General features: G+C 48.3%; 10 protein-coding genes across 10 annotated transcripts; 4 read left to right on the top strand and 6 right to left on the bottom strand.

The window, feature by feature from the left end:
* Positions 1 to 161: 161 nt before the first annotated feature.
* N7483_005492 (uncharacterized protein) lies at positions 162 to 2,963 on the bottom strand (the record flags this gene model as incomplete). Its single annotated transcript, XM_057088929.1, has 2 exons — positions 162 to 2,324; positions 2,781 to 2,963. 2 exons carry the CDS (start codon positions 2,961 to 2,963, stop codon positions 162 to 164), a joined length of 2,346 nt encoding a protein of 781 aa, XP_056948758.1.
* A 1,231-nt stretch (positions 2,964 to 4,194) lies between these two features.
* N7483_005491 (uncharacterized protein) lies at positions 4,195 to 6,664 on the bottom strand (the record flags this gene model as incomplete). The annotated part of the gene is made up of 6 exons (XM_057088928.1): positions 4,195 to 4,325; positions 4,396 to 4,914; positions 4,995 to 5,241; positions 5,305 to 5,435; positions 5,498 to 5,724; positions 5,871 to 6,664. 6 exons carry the CDS (start codon positions 6,662 to 6,664, stop codon positions 4,195 to 4,197), a joined length of 2,049 nt encoding a protein of 682 aa, XP_056948757.1.
* Positions 6,665 to 8,139: 1,475 nt separating this feature from the next.
* On the bottom strand, positions 8,140 to 9,020 carry N7483_005490 (uncharacterized protein; the record flags this gene model as incomplete). Its single annotated transcript, XM_057088927.1, has 2 exons — positions 8,140 to 8,542; positions 8,620 to 9,020. 2 exons carry the CDS (start codon positions 9,018 to 9,020, stop codon positions 8,140 to 8,142), a joined length of 804 nt encoding a protein of 267 aa, XP_056948756.1.
* A 1,318-nt stretch (positions 9,021 to 10,338) lies between these two features.
* N7483_005489 (putative CTP synthase) lies at positions 10,339 to 12,278 on the top strand (the record flags this gene model as incomplete). Its single annotated transcript, XM_057088926.1, has 3 exons — positions 10,339 to 10,363; positions 10,478 to 10,613; positions 10,685 to 12,278. 3 exons carry the CDS (start codon positions 10,339 to 10,341, stop codon positions 12,276 to 12,278), a joined length of 1,755 nt encoding a protein of 584 aa, XP_056948755.1.
* A 440-nt stretch (positions 12,279 to 12,718) lies between these two features.
* Positions 12,719 to 13,971, bottom strand: N7483_005488 (J domain-containing protein; the record flags this gene model as incomplete). The annotated part of the gene is made up of 3 exons (XM_057088925.1): positions 12,719 to 13,216; positions 13,320 to 13,844; positions 13,927 to 13,971. 3 exons carry the CDS (start codon positions 13,969 to 13,971, stop codon positions 12,719 to 12,721), a joined length of 1,068 nt encoding a protein of 355 aa, XP_056948754.1.
* Positions 13,972 to 14,256: 285 nt separating this feature from the next.
* On the top strand, positions 14,257 to 15,492 carry N7483_005487 (DNA-directed RNA polymerase I subunit RPA43; the record flags this gene model as incomplete). Its single annotated transcript, XM_057088924.1, has 1 exon — positions 14,257 to 15,492. One exon carries the CDS (start codon positions 14,257 to 14,259, stop codon positions 15,490 to 15,492), a length of 1,236 nt encoding a protein of 411 aa, XP_056948753.1.
* Positions 15,493 to 15,817: 325 nt separating this feature from the next.
* nfr1 (putative AIF-like mitochondrial oxidoreductase (Nfrl)) lies at positions 15,818 to 17,626 on the bottom strand (the record flags this gene model as incomplete). The annotated part of the gene is made up of 3 exons (XM_057088923.1): positions 15,818 to 17,054; positions 17,107 to 17,299; positions 17,401 to 17,626. The coding sequence occupies 3 exons, from the start codon at positions 17,624 to 17,626 to the stop codon at positions 15,818 to 15,820; spliced, it is 1,656 nt and encodes a 551-aa protein (XP_056948752.1).
* Positions 17,627 to 18,547: 921 nt separating this feature from the next.
* On the bottom strand, positions 18,548 to 22,541 carry N7483_005485 (uncharacterized protein; the record flags this gene model as incomplete). Its single annotated transcript, XM_057088922.1, has 4 exons — positions 18,548 to 19,763; positions 19,814 to 21,123; positions 21,158 to 22,145; positions 22,204 to 22,541. The coding sequence occupies 4 exons, from the start codon at positions 22,539 to 22,541 to the stop codon at positions 18,548 to 18,550; spliced, it is 3,852 nt and encodes a 1,283-aa protein (XP_056948751.1).
* An 892-nt stretch (positions 22,542 to 23,433) lies between these two features.
* N7483_005484 (uncharacterized protein) lies at positions 23,434 to 24,366 on the top strand (the record flags this gene model as incomplete). Its single annotated transcript, XM_057088921.1, has 1 exon — positions 23,434 to 24,366. The coding sequence occupies one exon, from the start codon at positions 23,434 to 23,436 to the stop codon at positions 24,364 to 24,366; it is 933 nt and encodes a 310-aa protein (XP_056948750.1).
* Positions 24,367 to 24,460: 94 nt separating this feature from the next.
* On the top strand, positions 24,461 to 25,374 carry N7483_005483 (uncharacterized protein; the record flags this gene model as incomplete). Its single annotated transcript, XM_057088920.1, has 2 exons — positions 24,461 to 24,590; positions 24,719 to 25,374. 2 exons carry the CDS (start codon positions 24,461 to 24,463, stop codon positions 25,372 to 25,374), a joined length of 786 nt encoding a protein of 261 aa, XP_056948749.1.
* Positions 25,375 to 26,609: the final 1,235 nt, after the last annotated feature.

Here is a 26,609-nt window from a genome sequence, read left to right as displayed (position 1 = left end):
CAATGCAAAACCAGTAGACAGCCAACCCAATGCAATGCTAAAAATACCGCGGAACTGTAGAAGATCGAGGACAAGAAGGAGAAAGGAGGTCAACAGAGGTAAGGGGGGAAACTATAGAAGGAATGAACAGATGGGGAGGGGATATAGGTTAGAACAGGGGATCAGCTATTATCAGCGAGACTCTCTCGCAACAGATTTTCATCGATGCCCTGAGGATTAATAACAACTGGTGCTTGAGGTGGAGGGCGAAGACCCATAATAGGGCCCTTTTGGTTCACGCCGGGGAACCTGAAATGGAGGGATGATGAGGGGAATGGGTTTGATATGTTAGGTGGACGGGATCTCGGCACGGGGACCGATAATGAAGGATCATCTGGAGATAATGCCGATTCGATGGCAGCAATTCGATTTGCGCACTCGGGATCCAGGTCCTCTGAAACCGGCGCCATCCCCCAACGACCCAGCACCCAACCCCCGACGCGGCGACCCAATGTGGAGGACTTGCGTTGACTTGGGGTTGTTGTCGAGGTAGTGCTGTTGCTATCTGCCGAAGTGACAGATGCGGCGTCTGAAAGCACGCTGCTCCCTGTGGCACTTGCTGCAGCCATGGATGCGAGAAGAGAGAGAGAAGATTGTTCTCGCCCCTTGATTCGGTCCGCTGTGACTGTGGGCGCTGATATAACCGGAGGCGTGGAAGATAGCTGGACGGTTGGCGACATGAGACGTTTGGGGATTCGCATGCCTAAATGCCAGTCGCCCATACGGGATTGGCGGATAATCGGGGTATGTATGTCCATGCCAGCGACTGAGAGCAAGCTGTCATGTGATGTAGACCTACGAAGCGAGGGTTTGAAAGGCGCTTGTAGCCCCAGGATATCTTCCGTAGTAGCTGATGGGCGACGCTCAATTTCAGAGGACTGTGAGTAGAGTCCAGGAGATGATGACTCTGTTTCTTCCGGTATGGCTGGATGTGCGGTGATTCCGTCGCAGAGATCCAGGAAAGCGGGCCTATCGTATTGATCTGCATTGAGGTAATCAGATGGGCCGTCGAAAGGTTGGTCATAGTTGTCAAATCCGCTGGGAGGCCGGGACGGGAAGTCGAATCCTTTGGCATGATGTGCTCCGATAAGAGGCGACGAGAACACAGTGCTCTCAGGGGAGGTTGGCTCAGAGAAATCATACCCGCGGTCAACCCGATCAAAGATGGAAGAGGTCCGAAATGCAGACTGCGGCGAACTTGCTAACGAATCAGCGGGAGGAGAATGCAATGACCATCTGCGAGAGGAGGATGGAGGTGGAATCGAAACGGGAGTTTGTGACAGAATAGTGTTCATAGAAGAGCCCGATGATTGAGAACGATGGATGGAGCGTCGAGGGGAATGAGATCCCATGGCAGAGTGCATAGGAACAGGGCTTGCCAGAGCAGGCCGTTTCTTCTTGACACGGCGATTGAGAGTACCCTTGTCCTTCCGCGCCGATTTGGGAGTGTGATAATGGTGATGTACATGAAATTCTTGCGAAACACGTCGTTCTTTTCCTTCCAGTTCCTCAGATAACGTCGTTGTCGCTGCGCCTTCGGGGTCGTTCTCATCATTGAGTCCGTCCAGCGGTTGATGAGAAAGAACTTGATCTCGAAGATTCTGTACTTCCTGATTGGAACTCTCGAGCATCTCGCGCAACTCCATAATCCCGACTTGCAAATTTGCATTGTCTTGCAAGATATCCTTGACAAAGCGTGAGACAACTTGGGTACCAGGTTTACGCCCCAATTCAGATGCAGCGGCAGCACCTTTCAACCGAACCGCAGCATTATCGAGTTCCCTTTCAACATGGCGTTTACGCTCCATCCGTTGAACCACTTCTTCATGCCTTTCACGCTCAGCTCGAGCCTCTGACTCGATCCGCTCAACCTGGTCATGAAGATCGCGCAGTGTATTCTCAGCATTGCGCCAACGCTGTAGAGCAGATCTTTCATCTTCTTGCGCAAATGTCAGACTTTCCTGCAATTTCGACTGCTCCGTCTCCATCATGGCCAACTGCATCTCCAACTCGGCAGCACGAGACGCAGCCATCGTCAATCTGCGCAATTCCGCCTGCGTACTCTCCAACGTGAACGTCAATGACCGCACTTGGGTGTCTGATTCAGAGACGGAATTATTCAAACCATCAAGCTGTTCCAAGAGGTTGCGATTCTCCTCAACTATGCGCGCATTCTCGGCCTGAACTTCACGCTTCTCCCGCTCGAGGGCGTCAACACTTTCGATCAATCGTCGACGATCATCTTCTGCCTCGGCCATATAACTTTCATGGCGATGGAGGAGAGCCTGTAGAGCAAAGGTCAGCGACGAGGACGCATGACATTCTCCCGGTGTAGAGTATTCGTGAATGTGTGAGGTAGTCATGACGGACGCCCACGCAACGAGATAACACGGGAGACCCCAAATAGAGGTATTCCATATGAGACACAAGCAATGAACAAAGAAAAATAAAATAGTCTGAAACAACCTCTTTGTTGTCCTCGAAGAAATATTTTCTCAGGAGGTATAGCAGAGACAAGGGTAAACAGGAGGGAAATGGCTGGGAAGGAAACTCCTTCCACCAAAAATGAACCAAGTCAAATTCCCCAGGAATGACGAAACAGCCTCCAAAAGCGATGTATCAAAACATGCATAGGGTTCAGCTTTTCTGTTCAGGTACCATCCCCGCTTGTGTCACAGAATCTCGGAGCCGCAACGCACAACTATGTAAGAACGAACGATAAAAGAGAAATAAAAACCTACCTGACCGAGTTTCGCAGCGGCTTCGAGGTCTTTTTCCAGACCCTCGAGGGCGACATGATTGTGTTCGAGCAGAGCACAGTCCTCACGACCACAGCAGCAGCGCAGAGTAGATGGTGCCCGAGAATGATGTGTCGGAATGCTGGGAAAATGGTTCCCGTCCGAGCTATGTGAAAAGGAATCCATGGGAGATGTGAGAATGTAGCCCCTGAGGGCAGCAAAATTTGAGGGCGCTGAGCATCCGTTCCCCCTGGTGTCTCTGGATTTGAGCTATCACAGAGCCCAGCGCTCTTTTGTCTGATGCAGCGTACAGGTATCACAAGCTGCTGGCGCAAGAAGCGGAGAAATCAGCGCTGAAACGCTGACGTAATGCACTGATTAGGTAATTGGTATACAGTGTTCCTAAATAGGAAAAGTGATTTCTGCCCAAGATAACGAGTTGGATGGTTCAAGGTTTGAATTTTTTTGATATAGATAAAAAGATACATAAGATTTTTAGGGTGGTTGGGCTGATATGTATGAGGGAGGCGAAGTAATAATGGGGTAGCAGTACAGATACGGAGTAAGAGAAGTCGATCCATCTACTCAAGCGCTTACATTCCATGCCCCAGTCGGTAGCCTTGCATTGAGATCTACCATGCATTTAGCATCAAGTTCAAGGCTAGATTCTGCATAGTTCTTATATAAGATCACTCAAACGTTTTTTTGCTCCTCCAACGCTTCTTGAGGGCCTTCGACCGTTTTTCTTTTTTTCTTCTTGCTTTTTTCTAGCGAACATCTAAGCGATCTATAAGGCCTTTAGAATCAAAGTTTTACAATAATTTACGACTGGTGTATCGCCACAGCGGAACCCAGGAAGTGGATCTGCTCAGAAGGGAGATTCATCATTATTTCTCTAGCGGGCACTAGAAATCAACTAGATATCAAATCCGTGTGCGAAGGCGCGTAGGCAGCATCGCACCAATCCCATCTCGAAAGCATGCATTGGTCCACATCACAAGTTCGGCAGCACGTGAAACTGCGAATTGCGCGACGTGGGAGTCAAAAAAGGGGGGGAAGCGCAAGACAAATGAACCAGCGGCGCAAAGGCTAAGAGTGTGGGGGAGGGGGGGGGGTGAATGCAACGGAGAAGAGATTGGGCAGGGAAACGGAAAGCCGCACGAATGATTCCTCTCGTAAGAGTGAGGGGCAAATAGCATTCCGGTCACGGTAGAGAAAGGCAGAATAGCACACAAATGGTACCAAAGTACGGAGTAGATTCAATGCTGAAGAGCAGACGTAGAACCGAAGACTCAAAGGTTCAACTGCGAAGCAAGGGGTGTGGCATAAAAAGGCCCAGTCATAAGGAACGATCAAGGAATTGGAAAGAGGAGGATGAAGTTGATAAGAATAATAATAGACTTGCTCGAACGCCGTATCATGGGAAAGCTATATCCCGAACATTGATGAACGCCCCAGCGCCGCCGTCTTCACTGAGCTCGTTTACCAGGGCTTCAGTTTGCTGGTACAATCGCTCTAAAGCAGCAGTAGATGATTTTCCAAGAGACACTTTAGAACTAGATGTCAGTATATATCCTTGCACAGCTGTATGAATGATAAGAAGGGGAGGAACCTGTACCTAAAATAGCTGAGTTGAGTTCCTCTGCCACGGCCACTCGGCCCTCAGGAGCAAGATAATGGCCATGCACAGAGCGCTTAGGGTCGGCATACGCGACCAGTGAGAAAATATCGTCCAGCATCTTCTTGTCGCCGCCATTCTCATCAGATGGGTAGTCTATGCGTAGTTGCTGACCGTATTGAACTGCCTCTGTCAGAAGCTGATTAAATTGTGCAGCTGCCTCGGGTTCCTCGGTGTCCATTCCATCGGCATCCCAGGCTTCGCTATCATCAAGCTCCATCTCTTGGTCAAACACCGCATGTTCATCTGCAATTCCTGGAGATGCCGAGCGTCGGCGTTTCTGGGCTTCGTCGGCAACTTCGGCTGACAATTCGTTCGAGCGACGCATCATCTCGAGGAACTTGCGACATCGTAATTTGAAGTAAATCTGAGGGTAGTCTTCCAAGACGTTGGAATAATAGGCCTTGGTATGTTTGAGGGCTTTGTCAATGTCTCCATCCAGAATAGCAGCTCGAATTCCTACATTCATTAGTTCGCGTCCGCAAAGGCACCTCCATCTGTATTTGTGAAAGTTGGGGTGGGAATGATGGATTTCTTACGGTTCCTGTTAATTGCCTCGCGATCTTCTTCAACCTCATACTTCTTCAGTGGCTCATCGTGGCCCTTTTGTAGAGCTGCGGTTTCGGTAGCCACCTCTTCAGCAAACGCCCGCGCGGTTTCCACGTAGCCATCGTGTGCCAAAAATTGGGCTACTAGCTCCTGAAGCAGTGATGATTCGTCAAGTGGGGGCTGTAAGCTGGTGAGGCTTGTGGCCCTGATATCGGCATTGATCTTGTTCATTTCGTGCTGGAACAGTCAGTAAAATCAAGGCAAGTGATTGGAGAAACCCTCATTTGGCTGGCGTCATACCTCAACCATGCCATCAATGTCAAACACAAACGGCTCCTGACCAAAATTCGCCTTCAAATGTACGGGTGGCTGTTTCTTCATGCCCACGGATGGATAAAGCTTAACGCTTCGCAGTTCATGAAAGGCAGTTCCTGATCGAGGTGTTAGTTGTTTCTCATTTCTAACTTGGTGTTCGAAATATCTCATCTCTTACCTAGCCAGGCTCCATTTTTCGTGAAAAAGGCTTCTCCTGTGGAAAAGTTCACTCCACATCCGACCGTATCACCAACCCCAAAGGTTGGTCCATACGGCCGGCCTTGTCCTTGACTTTCGCCGAAGAATGACTTTCCATCATCACCATGATATGCCCATGATTCCTGCTCCCAGCCGGGGAGTCTCTCAACGGATGCCTTTGGACTTGAAAACCCGATTCCGATCATGCTGTAAGGTAGAGAAAGATATAGATATTAGTATAGAGATAAACAAATCATCGTTTTTTGAGGACTATTTCCCCGCTCTCCGTTGAACAGTAGCGAGGATGATGCAGATAAAAGAGAAGTAGACAACGAGTTTCAAAACGGACATACCCCTCCTTAGGTTTGGATTCGATTTTTATTTCAAAATAGTATATGCCGCACTGAGGTGGCATGGGATTATCGGCACGCAGTGCAGCAGCTTCATGGTCATGCTTGTGTATTGGACCGGTGTAGCGCACTTCGAGGCCATCGCTCGACAGTTCTAGACCGGTGTATTTGTCTAAGGAGCTCCACTGGGTGGGGAGAGGGTTGATGTTGTCGGAAGTAGTGGGAGGTTCTTTCTCGATGAGGTCATAGGTCATGCCACGGTGAGACGGAGCCATACGATGGAGATGAACATGGCTGGAGGATGCAGACAGAGGAGGATTGGAGGAAGAGGTGCCTGAAGATGCCTCACGATGATGGGCAGCGACTTTGGCTCGGTGGGCAGCATCGAGTCGAGAGATGTAGCGGGAGCGACTAAGATAAGAAGGTGTGAAGAAGGAGGAGGACTCGCCTAGTCCGAGACTAAGGCCTTGCGGGATGTCTGTCGAACGTGCAGTCGCCCCAGCATATTTACGAGAGTAAGCTGGTAGGGAATCCGAAGAGGTGGTGGACCTCCAGGCCGAGTTTAGATGCATATCGGCATCCAACCCGGACAAGGCCCGGTGGAGATGGCCGTCGGACTGAGAAAGCGGTGGATAGGAAGAGATGGGGTTGGCGTTGAGTAGATGAGAGAATGAGCTGGAAATAGGAGGGGAGAAAGCGTTTCCTGAAACGACGGAGGCGTAGGATGAACGACGTGGGCCCGAAGAGATGCTGTATGCTGGAGCTCCTGGAGCTCCGGGGAAAGGAACATTGGCCATGGCGGTGCGGGTCACCCACCCCGAATAGATGAGGGGGGGCGACTCTCTTTTCCCAACTGCGAACAGGGGAAAGATTTTCGTTACTTCCTCTGGTTTTTTGTATGCTCAATTTTTATGAGATTTTTTTTGGAATTCCTCTTTAATTTTACCCTTTTGTCTTTTTTTTTATCCCCCTTCTGTCTGTGTTTTCTTTTTCTTCGGTCTTTTGTCAGATCATAGCCCAGATCTCCGATGGGTCCTGACCGGAAACAGCGAACCGGACAACGTAAGAGAGGGAAAACTTGAATGTGGAGTCCACAAGATAACCCGGAAGAAGAGAAAGTTCAGATGATTCAACTGGTATCAGAGAGGGAAGGGGGCAGGATTGGACAAACATTCAAGTTTGAACATTTGAAGTGACCTAAAAGAGGGGAATTACGGGGGTCACGAGGGCTAGTATGCCCAGGTGTACATCTGTAACCCTTATAGTTAGAGGGGTTTATATATAGTACATAGTAGCCTTATACTACAAGTTGAAGCTTAGGGATACAAATACTAGTACCATACATGGTATCTAGCACTTTATTAGTATGCCTCTTTTCTTCAAAGTTCCTATCCACTATTTGTAATATGTAGTAGAGCGATATAGACCTCGGGATGGTATTGATATCCTCTGTAACTTGAACCTGAAGCACACAGGCACTTATCTATACTCCGAGTCGGAATATCAAGTTTTCAGCCTGCACATGTGCATGTGAGAATCCCATGGACATCGAGTACTATCTGAAGTTGAAGTTGAATCTACTACTAAGATCAGGCGTTTAAAACCTCAGGTTTGAACATATGAACGTGAATTATTGATATTTTCTCCAATACTTGCAACTAGCTTTTTAGCGCCACAGAGCCCAGGGGCCCTCACTGGCAAGTGCCGGGGAGATCGAATACTGAATCCGCCATCATAAAGCAGACAACAGCACTCCCAATATATAAAGATAAGCAAATCCTCGGCCTCGGACTTGGACCCGTGGACCTTTTCGGGCTAAAGCACAGGACTAGGCAGCGGTATGATACCATCTCACGCGACATCGCGATCCCGAGAACTTGAAAGCAAAAACCCCGTGCACACGAATACCATACCGCAAATATAGACATTGCTTGAAAGGAACATTTGAAAGCAACTGAAAGTAGCAAATAGTAGGAAAAGTTTGAGATCATTTTGATCGCTCATCACAGAGAGCAAGAGAAAATAAAGCACCGAATAAATATGATACAGAAGTGAAATAACCTTGGAACTTTGAAACCCAGCCATAATCCTATCCTCAGAGTGGCGCGACATGCCATGCTCCTGTTGCCCATAAAAAAAAGAAACATAAGACCATTCGCCCTAGTACGCCAGACCAAACCCAAAACCGAAAACAAGATCATAAAAGATAGAAGGCAAATACAGGATCAAACAGTAAAAGTACCTTGATCAACCGTAATGTACATTGCATGGCTCATGCCGTCATGGCAATCGCTGGAGAGGAGGGCTCAACCAGGTTGGAAGGGGCGGGTGTTATATCTCCAGCAGCGCTCTTCTCGCTAGGGACTGCACTGCTGCCATTGACAGTATCGGCGCCGGGGGCTACCAGGTGGGCCTTGGTATCACTGTCGCCGCTCTCAAGTACTGCGTCCTTATTCTCTTCGGATTCGATATGGATGGATTTAAACGTATGCCATGCGGGGAGTTCCCAGGCGACACCCGTGAAGCTGCGGAGCTTAAATGGCTGTCGATCCCACTTGCGACACGGAGCCCCGGTGCGGTCGAGAGCTCGCAGACCTGCATTAATCGCGCCGGTGTTGGCCTTCGGGCCTAGACGGTGGCCAGCTGCCAGCTTGCTCGCATCGGCACCTTCCTCACTATAAAGATCAGACGTGTTAGTATTGGTTTCAACTATACTTCCATCAGCGGGAATAGGTAGGGTTTTGCCACATACAGTCGGGGTTTCTTCTTTGGTCCTGGTCTACCTCTTGAACGCGCAGTAGGTTCCGTCTGTCCATTGGTTCGTTTGTTGCCCGGCTTAGGGCCCGGAACTCCCTTCCGGCGAGGAGTGTCCCCAGGGGTTGCCCCAGCGGCAGGAGTTGAGGTGGCGTCGACATCTGATGCGTTATCGGCAGAGGAAGGACGAGGCACGGCGGCTTCAGCAGAAGAGGCTGGTGAGGAGCGTTCAGTACCCTTTTCAGGGTTGGGTTGCGAGGAAGGAGTTTGGTCGACGGGGGCAGGCTCAAACTGCTGAAGGGCCCCGGGAGACAGTTTCAAAGTCACCACTAAAGTAGTTGGAGTGATTTTGGCCGTACTGGCGCGATTGGAGCGACCGTTAGAACCGGCGGCAGGCATAGTGGGAGGTTGGGAAGGTTGACCTCGTCCTTGGGTTGATGCAGGGTCGATGGAAGGATGGAAAGTTGAAGGAGATAATTATAAGGGGGAATAATTAGTAGGGCGATCGTGACGTGGGTTGTCCACCGCCCGACAGTGAATATATTTTGGGTGAATGATTTTATGGTAGTATGAAGCAAAAGTGTCAACAGTGAATGAAGATGGGATCATAGTCCAGAGTTGTGGGGGGGAGGGATAAGATGAAAAGGGATAAAAGAAGGGATGTTGTAAGTGGATTTCATCTCGTTTAATTTCCTTGATCGAATCCGCAGAAAAAGGTTTCGTCGTGAGAGAGAGGGAACCAGGGGGGGGAAGAGAGGTGAAAGGGCCTCGCGTTCCGATGGTACACAGTGTGACGAAGATTACAGGGTCATCAGATGGTGAGATTTAGAGTAAGTTGGGAGAGAATGAGTTGATTTGTATGAGGAGGCAAGATGCTGCGTGACCATACAAATACCATAATTACCAATATTACCATTTTTGGACCCGAAGAATCTGTAGACAAAGTACTCCAGGGCTCCCGTACTTCAACTCGCGTTAAGTATGAGGATGATAGAATTCTTATTTATAGATTTTATAGAGATATAAATACAAAATTTTCATATTGAGATTCTTAAAATAATAATCTCTCTTAAGTCTTAACTTATCATATGTACTACTGCGTAGTGAATGGTCCGACGCGACACAGCTCATTCCGAATCCAATTTCGCCAACCCTAACTCCGTGAATGGATCTCATTCCAGTCTAAGAGGCGTACCGTACCCGCTGGGTCCCGGAAATCGCTCTCGGCAGACTGATCATAGACAGATTCGTCATGATCCTTATGCTAAGACAATTTCCCCGATGACTCGGATGTTTTCCCTATCACGAGTATTGGTCATCGGTCCACTGTACTTTTTTTCAGGTGATCATTAGTATACTGATTTACAGTATGAGGTAGGTCATGCACATGCATGGATCTAGGTGTTTCGCCTACTTTACTACTGCTTACTCCTGCTCTGCACCAATATACCATTCATGCACTTAAATATTTCAATTGAGTTAATTGCAATAATTTAAAATAGTCCATCTCTCAGTAACTACACTATATTCAGATCATCAATGAATTCTTATCATGTTCTCTCGATCATATACTTCTATCGCAAAAAATGTCATGTGACCGCCAAATAAGGACTAGCGTCAAATCTTTTCACCGCAGACGCAAATCTCCATTTTCTTTTGATTTTCTGCCGAGTCGTCCATCTTGAGCACTGTTGCTATTGCTTTGGTCGCCGGCAAGATGAAGTACGTTTTGGTTTCCGGAGGTAAGATTCATCCTTGATTCGAATTGAATTAGAGAGCAGTTGGACAAGAGCCAAAAAAATCTCTATATCTACCTCAAATCATAAGCTAATTTCAAATTTCTTTCCCCGCGGCAGGTGTCATCTCCGGCGTCGGCAAGGGCATTATTGCCTCCAGCACTGGCCTGTTGCTGAAGACTACTGGTCTTGCTGTTACCAGTATCAAGATCGATCCCTACATCAACATCGATGCGGGTACTATGGCCCCCACCGAGTCAGTATTCTGCGATTCCCATCGTCTCGATTGAAGGCCGTTTGACTCACCGGAGTAAAAATTTGCTATAGACACGGCGAGGTCTATGTCACAGATGACGGCGGCGAAATGGACCTTGACCTGGGCAACTACGAACGCTACCTGCTCACCACCCTGTCCCGCGATCACAACATCACCACCGGCAAGATCTACCAGCACGTTATCAACCGCGAGCGAATTGGCCACTACCTGGGTAAGACCGTCCAGGTTGTCCCCCACGTGACCGATGCCATTCAAGATTGGATTGAGCGTGTGGCCCGGATCCCTGTCGACGAGTCTGGTGTTGAGCCCGACGTTTGTATCATTGAGCTGGGTGGTACTGTTGGAGATATCGAGAGTGCTCCTTTCATTCACGCTCTGAGTCAGCTCCAGCGCCGCGCTGGCAAGTCCAACTTCGTCCAGATCCACGTTTCCTACGTCCCCGTGATCCCTCCTGGCCCTGGTGGTGAGCAAAAGACTAAGCCCACCCAGCGTGCTATGAGTGATGTGCGCAGCGCCGGTCTGAACCCCGATCTGATCGCCTGTCGCTGTGAGCTGCCCCTCGAGGCTCCCACGATCCAGAAGATCGCCAACATGTGCTCTATGGAGCCTCACCAGGTTCTGGGTGTGCACAACGTAACCACTACCTACCACGTGCCAATGCTCCTGGAGAAGCAGAACCTGGTCGGTACCATCAGCGAGCTCTTCAACCTCAACTCGCCCACCTCCACTGTCACCCCTCCCCCTGCCGAGCGCATCGAGAGCGGTAAGCGCATGTGGGACGACTGGTGCGAGCTCGCTCGCGGCCAGGAGTTTGTCCATGACACCGTCTCCATCGCCCTGGTGGGTAAATACATCTCGCTCCACGATGCGTACATCAGTGTTTCCAAGGCTCTCGAGCACGCTGCTATGTACTGCCACAAGAAGGTCCAGATTGTCTGGGTCGATGCCTCGCACCTTGAGGAGGAATTCAACTCGCCGGCCGAGTACCACAAGGCGTGGCACGCCGTCTGCACTGCGGATGGTGTCCTGGTTACTGGTGGATTCGGTAACCGTGCCACTGAGGGCAAGATCAAGGCCATCACCTGGGCTCGCACGCAGAAGAAGCCCTTCCTCGGCGTGTGTCTCGGTATGCAGCTGGCTGTTCTCGAGTACTGCCGCAACGTCGCCGGTATCGAGGATGTCGGCAGCGAGGAGCTTCACCCCAACGCCAAGAACCACGCCATTGTCTACATGCCTGAGGTTGACAAGGACAAGCTCGGTGGAACCATGCGTTTGGGTAAGCACCCCTGTATCTTCCAGGAGGGTACTGAGTGGTCCCGTCTGCGGGCTCTGTACGGTCCCACCACCACCCAAGTTGAGGAGCGTCACCGTCACCGTTACGAGGTGAACCCTGCGATGATTGATCAGATTGAGAAGGCTGGTCTCTCGTTCATCGGTAAGGACATCAAGGGTGAGCGTATGGAGATCGTCGAGATCAAGGACCACCCCTGGTTCGTTGGTGTGCAGTTCCACCCTGAGTACCTCAGTCGTGTGTTGAGCCCCAGCAAGGCTTTCCTTGGTTTCTTCGCTGCTGCTGCTGGATGTCTGGATGAAGTTACAAAGGCTGTTAATGCTGGTCAGCGGAGCATTGGAAGACGTCAATAAACTTATTTTTGGGCGGGGTTGTTTTTGAGGAGTTTAATGGTAAAAAATAAAAATAAGATTGATAGGTTATAGAGTACAAATGAATCAATATGTTTTAATTGAACTTGTTTCAGTGATTTACTCGCTAGGCCCAGTATACATTCGATGATGGTACTCCGAGTCTTAAGGTTACCTATGTGCTATTACTACTACCTAGCACCCTTGAAAATGTTCACGCTGACTATCTACTGGCAGTTTCCTGATCCATGAAATTGGACAACCTCTTGATATCGCCTACACATCATTACCTACTAGGTACTCATCATGGGACATCTAATTGCTTAGCGTATGAAATCTATACTATAATCAATTTTCAAGGTATTTTCAAGAATATGATTATATGCACAAAATATGCAAGCCATTCTATCCATCAAACTCCAATATAAAACAATATCCAAGCTCTACTCAACCTTCTGTTCTCTTTGAGCTTTGCGCCGCTCCACAACCTCTGCAACAGCCTTCTGAACTTCAGGACTAGTCCTCACACCACCAAGGATTAACCCTTCCTTCATTCCTCTCCTCAAAGCCGAAACGCTCTCCCGATCCCCTCGGAACGGCGCCAATCCCATTTGCATCATGCGCGTCGCCTCGACATCTGCTGACCGCGAAGCAGCGACTAGCTGACCCATACGTTGCATAGTCTGTGGCGAGATTCGATCACCATTACCGCCAGCAGTGCGGCTGCTCTGTGGTGCAGCTTGAGAGATAAAGATATGGAGAGTGATCGAGGCACGACGGGCCAATGTTAGGATCTGGAAGGGGAGGAGGTAGTAGGAGTTTGTTGGGAGAAGATCTTGAATAGAGTCGGGGAGGTAAGTTGTTGGCATGAAGACGGCTTGAGGATGAGTGATTAGGGTTATTTCGAGGGTAAGCATGGCAGCGAAGGTATAAAAGCGCCACTATAAATATGAATGGGGTTAGTAATAGAGCAATATACGGATATTTTGTTTCTTGATATAAATTCTGCGCATAATTTATACCCAAAAGAGTGGGTTGACTTACGTAGCGACCCCAATTCGCCCACCATAGCCAGTTGCAGACTACCATCATTGCGAAAGCTCCCGCATACTGGGGTAGCACGGACTTGATCAACGATCGCATAACAAAGTCTCGCATCGTCTTCTGCTCGCCCCAATTTTGCATATCTGGACCGAATCGGTCGTATGCGAAGCGCTTGACTGGGTCCACAAGTGTTTCTTGTGCGCGACGAAGGAACATGAAGTAGGCTTCTGAACCATTGTCGATTGTTACTTTATCTGGATGGTGCTGTGCTGCTAGACGGCGGAACCGGGACTTGATAGCGCGCTCATCGGCAAATGGTGATACGCCAAGGACTTGATAAAAGTCGCCTGCTAGTTGGACCTGGTGGAAGGTTTCATAGAGGGTATACAGGAGGTAGGCGACTATGACAAAGAGGAAGATGCGGCGGCGGTGACGCTCATAGCGTGTTGTTTGGGGTAATGGTCGAGGCTCGCCTGCTCTGATAGTAATTCCATAATAGACACTCTGAAGAATGTTTGTGGCATACTATTGTAAAGTCTCGAGTTAGCATATTCCAAGCTACTGTATACTCCGCATTTAAGTTCGTGGGGGAATAGGATCCGCATACATTGGGGAGAATGGCCCACCCAATATAGGGTAGAATAGATGCCATGACAGATAGAGTTGAAGGCACAAATATCTTTAAAGATACAGCACCTTTCAACTCATCAATCGTTTAATATCAACATGCAATATGGTCGAGGTTGAAAGCAACTCATCTGTCCTCAAAGCGCGTAAACGGGGACCCATTTCCCCGCTCACCGCCCAACTCCACCGCCTTCCAATCTAAACTCGAAAATGCAATGGAAAAAAAAGTTTCAAGAAAAAAAAAGAAACTCAACGCCGCATTAAACACCATTCTTCACAGCTCTTTGGAGCAAGTTCAATTGCATTCATCATGGCCATCGATGCAATGGACATTGACAGCTCCCCTGTAACAGCCACAGAGGTTGAGCGCAAGCGCAAACACAAGAAGCAAGATGTCTCGTCTCCAACCAAGAAGCGCAAGCAGACCGACGATGTCAAATCCAAATCTAAAAAGAAGGACCAGAAGTCCTTGTCAGAATCTTCCTACTCTAATTCCAAGTCTCCCTTCTCGCTCACAAAGGCTACACTATACCTGCCTCTTGCGCCTATCTCCATCTCGCCAACTCATGCGCTGGCTTCCCTCCAGGCGGAGCATCTCGCCCCGCTGCTCTTAACCTACTACCCCCCTCTGAAGGGTGTGGTTATGGCCTACTCCAACGCTTCAATCTCCAGCTTCCCACCTTCCTCTAAATCCAACCAGTCCAGCACAGATCCCAATCCTGCCCAATTGACTCACGCCAAGACGGCCGACGAGTACGGCGTTCTATACGTCTACCTCACCGCGACGTTCCTCGTCTTTCGTCCCCAACGAGGCCAAACGCTAGATGGCTGGGTGAACGTGCAATCAGAGGGTTTCCTCGGCGCCGTTGTCTTCAACCTGTTCTCCGTGGGTATTGAGCGCAAGCGCCTCCCCAAAAGTTGGAAGTGGGTTCCACCAGGCGAGGAAGGCGAGACAGAAACCGACACCGCTAAGGAGTCCATGACAACGGACGATGAGAACAGCGGAAACGATAAGGCTTTCTTCGATGCCGAGAAGGAACATTTCCAGCCCATCTCACTGGCTGCGGACGAGCTTGGTCTCGATGGTGATGAGGAGGAGGAGGCTGGTTCGGGTCACTTCCAGTCTGTGTCTGGTCACCGGGTGCGTGGCAATGTGAAATTCCGTGTTGTCGATGTTGATGTCATTCCGGGCTCGGAGCGGGACCGTGGCTTTTTGAGTATTGAGGGTACTATGCTGGAGCCCGCTGAGGAGGAGAAGCTTGTCTTGTCTGAGTACCAGGGTCAGTCGGTGCCTGCTGCTATTCTTTCAGAGTCGGCGTCTTCTACCGATAAGAAGTTCAACCGGGTGATTCCTATTTCTCTTTCGCCGCCAGCTGAGTCGGTGCAGGTGGCTGATATTGAATTGGAGGAGCCAAGTGAGAAGGTTGAGAAGGTCGAGAAGAAGGAGAAGAAGGAGAAAAAGGAAAAGAAAGAAAAGAAGGAGAAGAAGGAGAAGAAGGAGAAGAAGGAGAAGAAGGAGAAGAAGGAGAAGAAGGAGAAGAAATAGAATTCTTGTATACTGGAGCCAGCAGAGTCTCACCTCTCTGGATTGTCTGTCTTTGATATTGTCTGTTCTACCTTTGACATTTCCTCTACATTCGCGGTAGGCGTTCCGGTCAAAAGATCTATGCAAATGTGTACATGCCAACTTGATAAAAATACATCCGTACATCAAATCATAATCTCTGCAGAAATTTATAACCAGAGTGTCATAAAGATACTGACTACCAGAGCTTGGCTGCTGGTTCAACAACAAGCTCTCTGTATAAAGACTACATCACACGGTTCAATCAATAGGTAGCATACCTGTGCCACATATCCAACCTTGGAAGTTACGACTTCACCTGCAACACATCCAATCCTCCAAGGATATCCTTCTTACCTGGCATCTTTCCTCTCCTCATCAATTCCGCCGACTGAGACATCACAGGATCCACTCCCATAGTAGCAACCGCCACAACCACATCATCAAGCGTATAGTACGCAACGAACTTCCCGTTCTCCGGCTCTCCGCGCAAAACCACATCATCATACCCATTGACCGTGTTTCCACAGTAGCGCAATTGAGCACCAAGGGCCGACCAGAAGATAGGAATGAACAGTCTTGGCGCCAAAGACGTCAACGCTGCTCTGCGCTCATGAACAATCGCTCTCGCAACAGCCCGGCCAGCATTCTGCGCAACATTCCAATGTTCAATCCTAACCGGCGCACCATTGCCACCAGGTCCATGATACGGGTACGTCGCGATATCGCCCACCGCAAAGACGGAGTCCCGTAATCCTGGGACAACGAAGTGTCCATCCGTAGCAATAGAACCATCTTTCAGCAAGGAGATAGCCGAGTTCCCTTGTAGATAATCCGTCGCAGGACGAACACCAACGCCCAGAACAACGAGATCAGCTGGAAGAACGGTCCCATCCTTCAGATGAACAGCACCGACAGTACCCTCCTGAGATGGAGTAGCTTTTTCCACACCCGCAGATAGTTTAAACACCACGCCTGATTTCTCTAAATTTCGTTGGAAAATCTGGCCAACTTCCACGCCCATGACTCGTTCCATTGGGGCACTTTCCATGCCGACAATTGTTACGGCATGGTCTTTGCCTGCAAGAGCATTTCCAACCTCCATACCGATGAAGGAACTGCCGATTACAACGATATTCTTGCGTGTGGTTCCTGCTGCATCTAGTATGGCGGCTACATCTGCGACAGTACGCAGGGTGAAGATGTTTTTGAGTTCATTATTCTTGAAACCCGGCAATGGTAGTGTGCGTGGAACACCGCCTGTTGCGAGAACAAGTTTTGTGTAGGAGATTGTTTTACCGGAGGCTGTTGAGAGACTCTTTGAAGTGAAGTCTACGCCTTTGACTTCGTCGACTAAGGTCTCGATTCCGGCCTCGGTGTACCATTCTGCGGGGCGCCAGAGAATCTTTGATGCATCTGGAATGAGGGCTTTGGAGAGCTTGGGACGGTCGATAACATATTCTGGCTCTGTGGAGATTATGGTGATTTGACCGGGGTATTTCAGTTCGCGGAGGGATTGGACAACGCCGATTGCTCCACTTCCACTGTTTCCATTAATTAGTATTTGCATCTTTCTAGCATTGCGATATGTCTTACCCTCCTACAACAACGACCTTTTCCTCGGATTTGGAAGGACTGCATTTCCAGACTGGGTCTCGCTGAGCAAATTTGATATCGGCTTCTGCAGCACTGATGTAGACTGCGCCGTCTTTCTCGAAGACGTCATATTTATGCAGAGCGTTGAGAGCAGGAGCATCTTCGACATCTCCGGTCGTGACATTGAAGCAAGCTATCATTCGTTAGCGCTGTCATCCATGCTTGAACTATAGACTCGGTATAACTAGGATATGTATACCACTGAGCCCTATTGCGGATTATTGAGATGCATACCTCCGTGCCAAGGACAAGTAATTCGTCCATCAGGTGCCACTACACCATTCTTCAGTGGTGCGCCATAATGCGTACATCGTGGACTCAGGGCGTGGATGTTGCCGTCGAGATTGACAAGCAGGACCTTTCCATCGGGAATGCCTTCAACATCCACCTCAATTTTATCAGTAGAGGATTTCAGTTCACTCAACGAGGTGATACCCTTGAGTTTATACTCTTGAGCCATTTGGAACGTTGATGAAAAATGGCGACCTTGGGTTTGGAGTTGTATTTGGGAATGCGGGGTTTGAAAGAGGGGAGGATTAATAAGTTTGCGAGGAAAAGAGGGCAATGGTGACAGAGGAAAACGCAATGGAAGAACCGGAGCTCGTGATTGAACAGATTGATTATTAAAGTATTGTGAAGCTCGAATGTGCTGACTAGATGAGATGGAATGTTGAATGTTGGTAGAGTATGACAAGGAAGTAGGTGTATTACGAATCCCCCGGCTGACAATTGGATATGTGCAGGGACGCGAACACCTTGTGAGTTGCGAGTCACACCGACACCTTAGTACCAGGCTAGCCCGGCCTTGAGATAGAGTCCTGATTGGTGAAGGAGAGAGGTGCAGAGAGCGGGGAAGAGGGTGAAGAGATAACATGAGGAGATGAGGTTGAAAGGAAATGTAGGAATACATGAATGATTAAATATGACCATTCACGCTGGTTCCACAGTGTTTATGACCATGGAACATGGATTTGAGGGTTGAAACTATCATGACTTCAATTGATAAAGTTGATGTGGATCATTGTATTGAGAGTTGAGACTAACTAGACGCGTAGTGACGTCATATTGAGCCAATAAATGGTCTGAATTGGTCAACAATTCCTGTATTTGGCTTCACTGCTTCATGATCATGATTACTTACTTCATACTTAATGCCATTTAATAGTTATAAACTTGGAAAAGGAAGGGATAAATAATTTGCCAGTTGATTTGGGAAGAATCATAGATTTGTCCATGGCATGACGCCAATTTCGTAGATAAGATACAAGGAATGGATATCTCGTAAATGCACAGAGACGGTGGGAATAAGATAGTGAGAATAAGGAAGGGACATTGACCTAGAGAAGTCAAAGGAAAATGAGACTCAAAAGCCGAGAAAGTCTCAAAATTTACGGGACAATCGCTTCTTCTTAGTCTTCTTTGGAATTATTGGCGAGCTGATACTGACTTCCGTCATGTGCTGGACTTTTGAGGTTGATGGTCGACTCTCAGGTCCAGAAACTTCGAGAACGCGATCATCAGCGCCTGGCTTCGACACCGACGCTGATTGATTGTGCGTCAAAGCCTCAGGGGCCGGGCTAGAGGTAAGATCTATGACTTCGGACATCTGCGATGCACTGATCTGGGAACCAACTGGGCGAGCGCTACGCTTGGAGTGGGTAGACCCAGCAGGTGATTCAGCGTTGCGTTTGGATGTTTTAGATTTCTTGTTTGTCGGAGTTGGTTGAGACTGGGATGGAGTTTGACGCTGGGCACTCGGAGGTGGTCTGCGGGATGAGTGTGAGCTGGAGGGAAATGGAGATGGATGCGGAGAGAGATCCAGGCTCTGATTGCTATGAAGAAGGCTATCTCCATCTTCTTGATCACCGTCCGTATCGTCCTCGAGCTCGTCCTTGTCCTGATCAGTGTGATCTAAAGAAGATTGATCTTTGTGTAGAAATCTCGTGACCTCGCTCCATGCCTGCGATGCTCGACCCATATCTTCCCCTTGGACATTGGGGCTTTCTTCAACAGCACTCTGGACAGGTGGGGCCTTAGAAGAAGTTAAGTTGGCGCCGTCGTTAACCTGCAGCTGAAAGAGGAGAGAATTACTTCCGGATGTATTTCCCCCGGAAGCAGCCTGGGGCTCCTCAACTACTTGGCGATCATGCTGTTCCTCGCTCTGAGAACGATCATTGGAAAAATATTGGTTGGCAGATAAGAATGAAAGTCCCGAGAAATCCTGATTTGAAATATCGGCAAGAGTAGTCTGGGCCTCTTCTATGAGAGTATGACCGTCAAGGATATTGCTCTCTTCGCATTCATTATGGAAGCGCATGGTTGTGCCTGGAGATGACCGAACAGAGTGGAACCCGGAGAATGAAGGCGAGGGCACTACCGGGCTGTCGCTACGCTCGTCATCGGCATCTTGGCCTCGTGTCGCAGTGATTAGGCGACCTCCCGGGGTTTGAATGGAGGGGATAGAGGGGACATCGGAAAGTCGCACGGGGGATTCATTGGCAGTGACTAAAGTCACAAAAGTTGTTTCATCGAGGTCCATGTCTGCCACTGGGGGAGCCAATTGGGCGTTCGGCATCGAATCCTCGACTATGGAGACACTTAAAAGCGAGTGAGCATTGGAAACAAAAACCAAGGTCAATTCACTGACATGCTACCTTCTTGAGCATTGTTCTTGTCGTTCTCCTCGTTCTCATAGGCCGACGGTGCGGGCTTGAGAAGTTTGGGGTCGCTCAGTTCCGCAAAGGCAAGTTCACGAAAGCCATCATCATCTCCATCATCATCGTCGAAGCCAGGCATCTCAAAGCCACTGTATTCCCGTGGTTCGTCATCTTCGGAGTTGTAGTCGTTTTTCTTCGGTTTCCGATCCCTCACCGCTAGCTGTACATGCAGGTTGCCTTGGTCAACTTGGTGCACTTCAGCCACTCGATACTCGGACATCCGAGGCTGCCAATTTGTATCCTTGGACATGTCTAATTGACGAAATGCGATTACGGCCCCAGGATTTGCCTCACATTCAAGCAAGTCTGCAAGAGAGCTCGGGTCATTGGGCAGGGCAGGGAGGTCGTCAGTAGCAGCAGCTTGCTCACTTGGGGCATTTTCCGCTTCCGGTTCTTCATTGTAATCGAGCTCGGTCTCTTCCCAATTGCTATGATCTTCGTAGTTGTCATTTTCATTCTGATAGTCCCCATAGGCTTCATCCTCGTGACCTTCGTAAACTTGAATTCTCTGCTTTCGCTTTCGCTTCTTCCCCCAACCCATTTCAGCTCGAATTTTATCATTTGCATCTTTATCCCAACGATTCACGAAGGGAAAAGGTGGTGCGGTTAGTGTGATGTCAGGAAGCATGCACTCCGTGGCTGTGATGGTAAGCTTCTCTTGCCAGTTAGGATCACGACCATCGTTCTCTTCTTCATTCGATTCGACTGGCGGTGCTTCAATCGGCTTCTTGCGATTCCCCTTGCTGGCTAGGGCGGCCAACTTTGTGCGAGTTGCCTCCTCATCTTCTTTCGTCTTTGGCGTGCGTAGCCCAAGAGGTCCAAAAATCAATCGACGCGAGCTTGCGATATCTAAGGTACGACGACTCGGGCGTTCTGGTTCAGGTGCTTCATCTTTAGACTGCTCTGGGATGGCAGATTCTGAGACGGTGGAGGTACGTGGGGGCATGTTTTCCTTCTCAGATGCTTCTTCAACGTCAATGCCTCCGGAAGCAAGATCATTCAGCAGTTTCTGTCGTTTCGCCTCAAACTCCAGCCGCTCCTGCTCCTGCTTTTCGGACTTGCTTGGCCGGGTAGACATAATACTTGACTCTTCAGGGTAATGCCAACCGCCGTTTTGTTCCTCCCAAGAGCGAAGAGCGGAAAAGTCAGCTTCAGCGGGAAGCACACCGATTTCCTTAAGTTTGGATAGACGACGTCGAAGTTTGTAACGGGTATTACTCTTCTTTGTTCGTATGGAACCCTGACCAGGGGGGGGCCATAATAGAAAGTCGCACTTTTTTGTGGGCGGGGAGGGCAGATTCCTCGTCAGACGAGTCTTCTTCGGAGCTAGAGTCTTCGGATGAGGATGAAGATGAAGATGATGAGCCATTCACGTCAGAGTCTTCCTCCTCTTCTGAGGAATCATGTTCTTCAGACGAATTTTCTGCCTCTGATTCACTGGAAGACATATCAGAATCAGAGTCTGAATCCGAATCCGAATCCGAATCGGAAGAGTCAGAGTCCGATTCAGATTGGGAACATGACGCCGCCGAACGATCTTCAACTTCAACTTCAACTTCAAGTTTGGCAGGTTGGATTTGTTGTGGCAGTTCTAAGTCATCTCCTTTGTTAAACCTCACGGCTTTCGAGGTTCTAGGTGAAGAATCATCCCCACGAGATCTTTTACTAGATAAGGAAGAAACGCCTACCAAGGATGCTTTGCCTTGAGTACTTGACGAATCAGGTCTATTTCCCGCAGAATTTGGTCGCTGAATGGAAGAATCAACAACCCGCCGAGCTTCTGGTTGAACATTGAGGAATTGAGAAGCAGGCACTTCAAAGTCTGCCTTTAAAGCCTCGAGTTCGCTTTCAAGTTCATCTTCCTCCATCTCATAGTCTTCTGCATCCTCGCTGTCTTCATCCGCAGAGTGGGCAACGGGATGTCTGATGACCGTTCCCAAGGACATGTCATGCTCTGTAGGTAGTATGGAAAGCTCCTTTCCAAATCCTGTGTCACTAGGTGGCAGCCACTCTCCGTCACCACCCTCCTCATCGGGATTGGGGTTGTCGAATGCGTAGCCGGGATCTTGATCCCAGCCCGAAAGCAAAGTGCGTCTCTTCTTTCTCGGGGGAATGGTAACAGCGGGTCTATGAGAGGTATTGCGATGCTTGAAAGGTAAACCGAAAGGAACTCCATCGATGAGGTGTTTTCCATCTGAGGTGATCTGATGACGGCCGCAAAGTCTTCTTGCGCGCAAATCTGCAAGCTGCAAAGCTCGGATGCTGGCCAGGGACATTAGCAAATGGGATTCAACCCATCATGAACAAAATGGCAACTTACACGACTTCATCTCCATCTCTAAGCAGTCCCTCAACTTCCATAAAGTGCAGACACTCAGATCCACTAACTTCCACCACGTAATCTTCCAATCCCCAGTGGCCGCTGAATTCCGGGTCAAAAACACTAGGTTCTGTTTCAAGAGGCACCACCTCGTTCACATCCTCCAGTAACTGAGCAATTGTGTATCCGCCATTGGCAAATGCGATATTCGGCGTACGTGATGAGGCAATGGCTGAAGTGGGAGCTGGGCCATGAGAGCCATATCCTCCTGCAGCGGTCGTCCATAGGACACGGGTGGCAGGCAAGCCATGCCGCGAGATAATCAAATGAAGGCGCATTATTATGCGATTTGACGGACTAGATCATCGGGAATAAGCCGACAGGGAGGAAGAAGAGCCGGGCAAGAAATAGGATGGGCAGGATCGGGTTGCGCGTCAAATTTCGCGCTGGGCGATCCAAGACGCGTGAATGGGAGATTTCTCTTCAAAGAAAGTAGGAGTTCAGAATTCCAGTAGTATTGAAATATCCGGACAGCGAAGACACAGATATGCCCCTTACTAAATGAATAACACAGAACAGGGAGTCGGTCAAGCAAGAGGTGCCTCGTGCAGCTCCAAAACCTGGAGATGCGCTAGCCTGATTAGGATACTGACACCTCAGGCAGAAATAAACAGGATCTATATCGTCCTGGAAGGATGAACCGTATGGTTGATTAGGATTACAATTATGAATAAATATTGTCCAATTGTTCTCCCAAGAAGCTAAGCCCTCTAAATTGAGTGAGTATATCATGATGTCTCATCGTTGAATGAATTGTCGAAAAAGTGATCTACTAAGCAAGTTGTCGTCGAACGTGAATTATCACCTGGGCACAGCATCACCTCCAACCTTTCAGTCAAATACAGTACTATTGAACATGTTAGTGCCTAGTACTGGCACTCATTTCATCCAGATCCATGGATGCTTTTACTCTCTCTTCTGGATTCAATGTTTCCTATGGCCATTCCGTCATTTTGACGCGTACTATGTCAATATCAACTTGAAATATTCAGTCCGAAGGTCAATCTTGGATGTCCTCGCCAATTTTCTTTGTTCTACAATCTAATTCCATGGCTGTTATCAGTTAATCTAGACGCGTCCTCAGGAGATACGCAACTTGTCCAATCTCCATATCAAGACCTCTACGTGGATTCGACATAATCTACAGCTCACCCAGTCCGCGGCCCCACGATGTTCAAATCTAAACCCAGTGATAAGTCAGTCTCAGACTGCGGGTCTCCCGATGAGATGCCTGCTTTCAAGAGGCACGACAAGGTGCTGCAGCAAATTTTTTTAACCGACTTGACCGAGAAAGACAAAAACAACCTTGTCTGTAAGGAGCTAGACAAATACATTAAGAATGGAATTGAGATTAAAACTTGGACTCCATCTCTTGAACTACTCAGCTCTATCTCCAAGCAAGGCCCATATCGTGACAGCCAGGCAAATATCTATGCTCTTGCGATGCTTGCTCTGAAATCTGGCTTGGAATTTGGATCCGCTGGCACATCCTTCCTCGTGGCTGATGATCTCACCAAACGTATTCTCCAGCGAACTCTCATACCTATTGAAAGCAAGAAAGATATTGTGGTCATGGTCACTGTTCGCACAGAACCTCGCAAGACAACCATGAGGTCGATTGACGACGATTTCTACGTGAATCATGATTCAGAATCAGAATTTCGACTTGGCAAGGTGTCATACAAGCCACGCCCAGAGCCTGACACGAACAAAGATGGCATTCGGGTGGTTGTCACTCGCTTCCAACGCCAGACCTTCCAACAGTTAGCAATGCAATGGAAGGGAGAGGATCAGAGAGCGGATCACTCGGTTGGTAATACCGGGTATGCAGCAGATGCTGAATATGAGAACTCCCACTTTGGCAGGCTGCCGGCTCTCCTGAACAAATATCAAGCTGGCAACAGTCACCATTATTTTCAAGAATATGAAGGGAGTGGATTTGATGAGTACGACTGCGTCAATAACTTGCGTGCTAGTATGGTACTCCGTGATCCGAATGCAGCTCCCTTTACGACTCAACACATTGTGTCAGATTTGCGAGATTGCCCGCGGGAGAGATCTATAAAAAATATTGTCAGTCGTGGCATGACGACTCCCACCTGAATTGTTCCAGATGGTTTGCACACAGTTGAATCCCTCGATCCAATACCCACTGTGGAATTTTCCTCAGAGCGAAGAACATCTCCACATTTTCGTGATGTTCCCAGCGACTGCCAACAAAATTAGCGCTATGACCAAAGATCTGGAAAAAACTAGCGTCCGCTGGGCAGGCGAAGCCATACAGTTTGAACTGATTCCCATCGAAAAGCATCATATGCAGTCACGAAGTGATGTGATGACATTCAAAGACAATTATCGTCTCCATACATCCTCCTTAGAAGCGGGCTTTCCACCTTTTATTCTTTTGCTATCACCTTCAATCCGCGATCACCCCTCGAGTGTCATTTCTATTTAGTATACCGTGGCTTTGATCCGCATGGTCCATTCAAATTTCTTCTCACTTCGCTATTCAACGTGATCAATCCGAACCTTTGGGAAAATGTTGTTGACGATCGCTATTTTGATGATGCTGGACTTGGTCATACTGAGGCTGCTGAAGTGGCATATCATCTAAAGCAGCCATTCTATTGTAATCCTCCACCATGGAAGGACTCTCCTATATGTAATGAGTGCCATCGACCCTCAGAGCAATTTGGTTCTATTCCGGTCTTCTATCTCACAAAACATCTAACAGATGATGAGGACAAATCAATTAAAAGGGAGATTTACAAGGTCTACGACAAATCTAATTATCAAGAGGACTCTGACGATTGTTGGGACTACTATGACGATAATCTTGAGAAACGAAAATATGCTCGCTTTGTGCCATGGGAAAAGCAAGAAGATGGAAATTGTGATGATATATTCAACATCCTTGTCCAAGTGGACAAGTTCCAAGGATTGGGCTATATCTGTGATCCATTCTTTTGTATTGATCAGGAGTCCCCTAGGGACAATCGCCTTATCTTGGTTGAGCCCGAGATCTACCACTATGGAAATTACGTTCAAAGTGAGGGGGAGTACTTACAAGGCATGATTGCGCCCACGTTAAAAGGGTTTAAAACTATTTGAATCCGTGCAGAGGATGCTCACAAAACTTATCAAAGCATGGCGCGTGCCAGTCTTTCCATTGAAGACGCTACATATGTAAAAGTGCAGAAGCCCACGATCCATTACTATACTCGACCTGGTTGGCCACCGAGCAACGTTTGAGAGAGGTACTAGCTTTAGCCTATCATCAAGAAACTGCCCAATTATGCGACCGATCCTGAATTTTTGTTGATATTGCTATGCATGTTTACTTTGATAGCCGTATAGTCTCAAAGTGTCATTTAATAAAAGCAATGGGTCAAAGTGGGCGAGAGCCGTGTTTTCGTGGCTTAACCATCCCAAATATTAATATATGACATGGCCGCAGTAGTCTGCATCCATGGACTCGGACGACAAGAGATACTAGTCGCTTAGGCTGTTACACCAAACACAACCCTAGGATGGCCAAAGGAAGTGAAGCGAAGATTGCAATTTAGTCCCAAAGCTCGAGTTTTGCGGTTGTCTGCCAGTCTGCCTTGGGCCCTTGGCCCATTCTGCCTAATACTTTTCAAGCACAAACATCCTAGTACCTGCCTTGGGATCTGCCTTGAGGTCTGCCTTGAGACGCCCTGTTGCCTTATTCAAACACAAACATTAAGCCCAGGCGATGTCTGTCTCATGCCAGTTCTAGTCTGTCTTGTGGCACTTGCTGCCCAATACTATTCAAACGTGATCATTACCAACATTTATTGCCTTATTGGCAACCATCACTGCCTATTTGTCACTTCTTCGTGACCTATTATCTCCTGTTGCTGCAAAATCTCCTCTAGCCCCCTGTATATTTGTGCAATATGTTCTACTATCAAATGACTACGACCATTTTCAAGTTGACGTGTCTAACCCCAAGAGAAGCTCTTCGAATATTTCTTGCCCAACAAAACAGCTTTCTCATGTGCTCACTACAAGAGCTCTTGCTCATAGACACGTCAGCCACTAGAAAGCTCGAATAAGAATCAGTTTTCATAACAAGTGAAGCCCATCAATTGATTATAAAAAGGGGCCTTTCCCCCAAGCTTTCAAAATCAAACCCATCAATCAATCTTGACTTCTGAGATCATTTTTATTCTGAGTCCTCTTTTTTTGGTATCATACATAGACAAAGCATCTGCCTCATTAAGGATACACCTTACAGGTATCTATCGTACCTCCTATGTTTGTTTGTCGTTCTTTTTTTTTTTGAAAAAAAAAACAAAGCAAAAAAAAGCTTGAGACTCAGA

Source organism: Penicillium malachiteum, assembly GCF_028827825.1.
Source record: "Penicillium malachiteum strain IBT 17515 chromosome Unknown utg000002l:1.0-8849297.0:1.0-8852440.0, whole genome shotgun sequence".
Lineage (NCBI taxonomy): Eukaryota > Fungi > Ascomycota > Eurotiomycetes > Eurotiales > Aspergillaceae > Penicillium > Penicillium malachiteum.
Note: the sequence above shows the minus strand (reverse complement) of the source record. Positions and strands in the feature narration are given on the sequence as shown.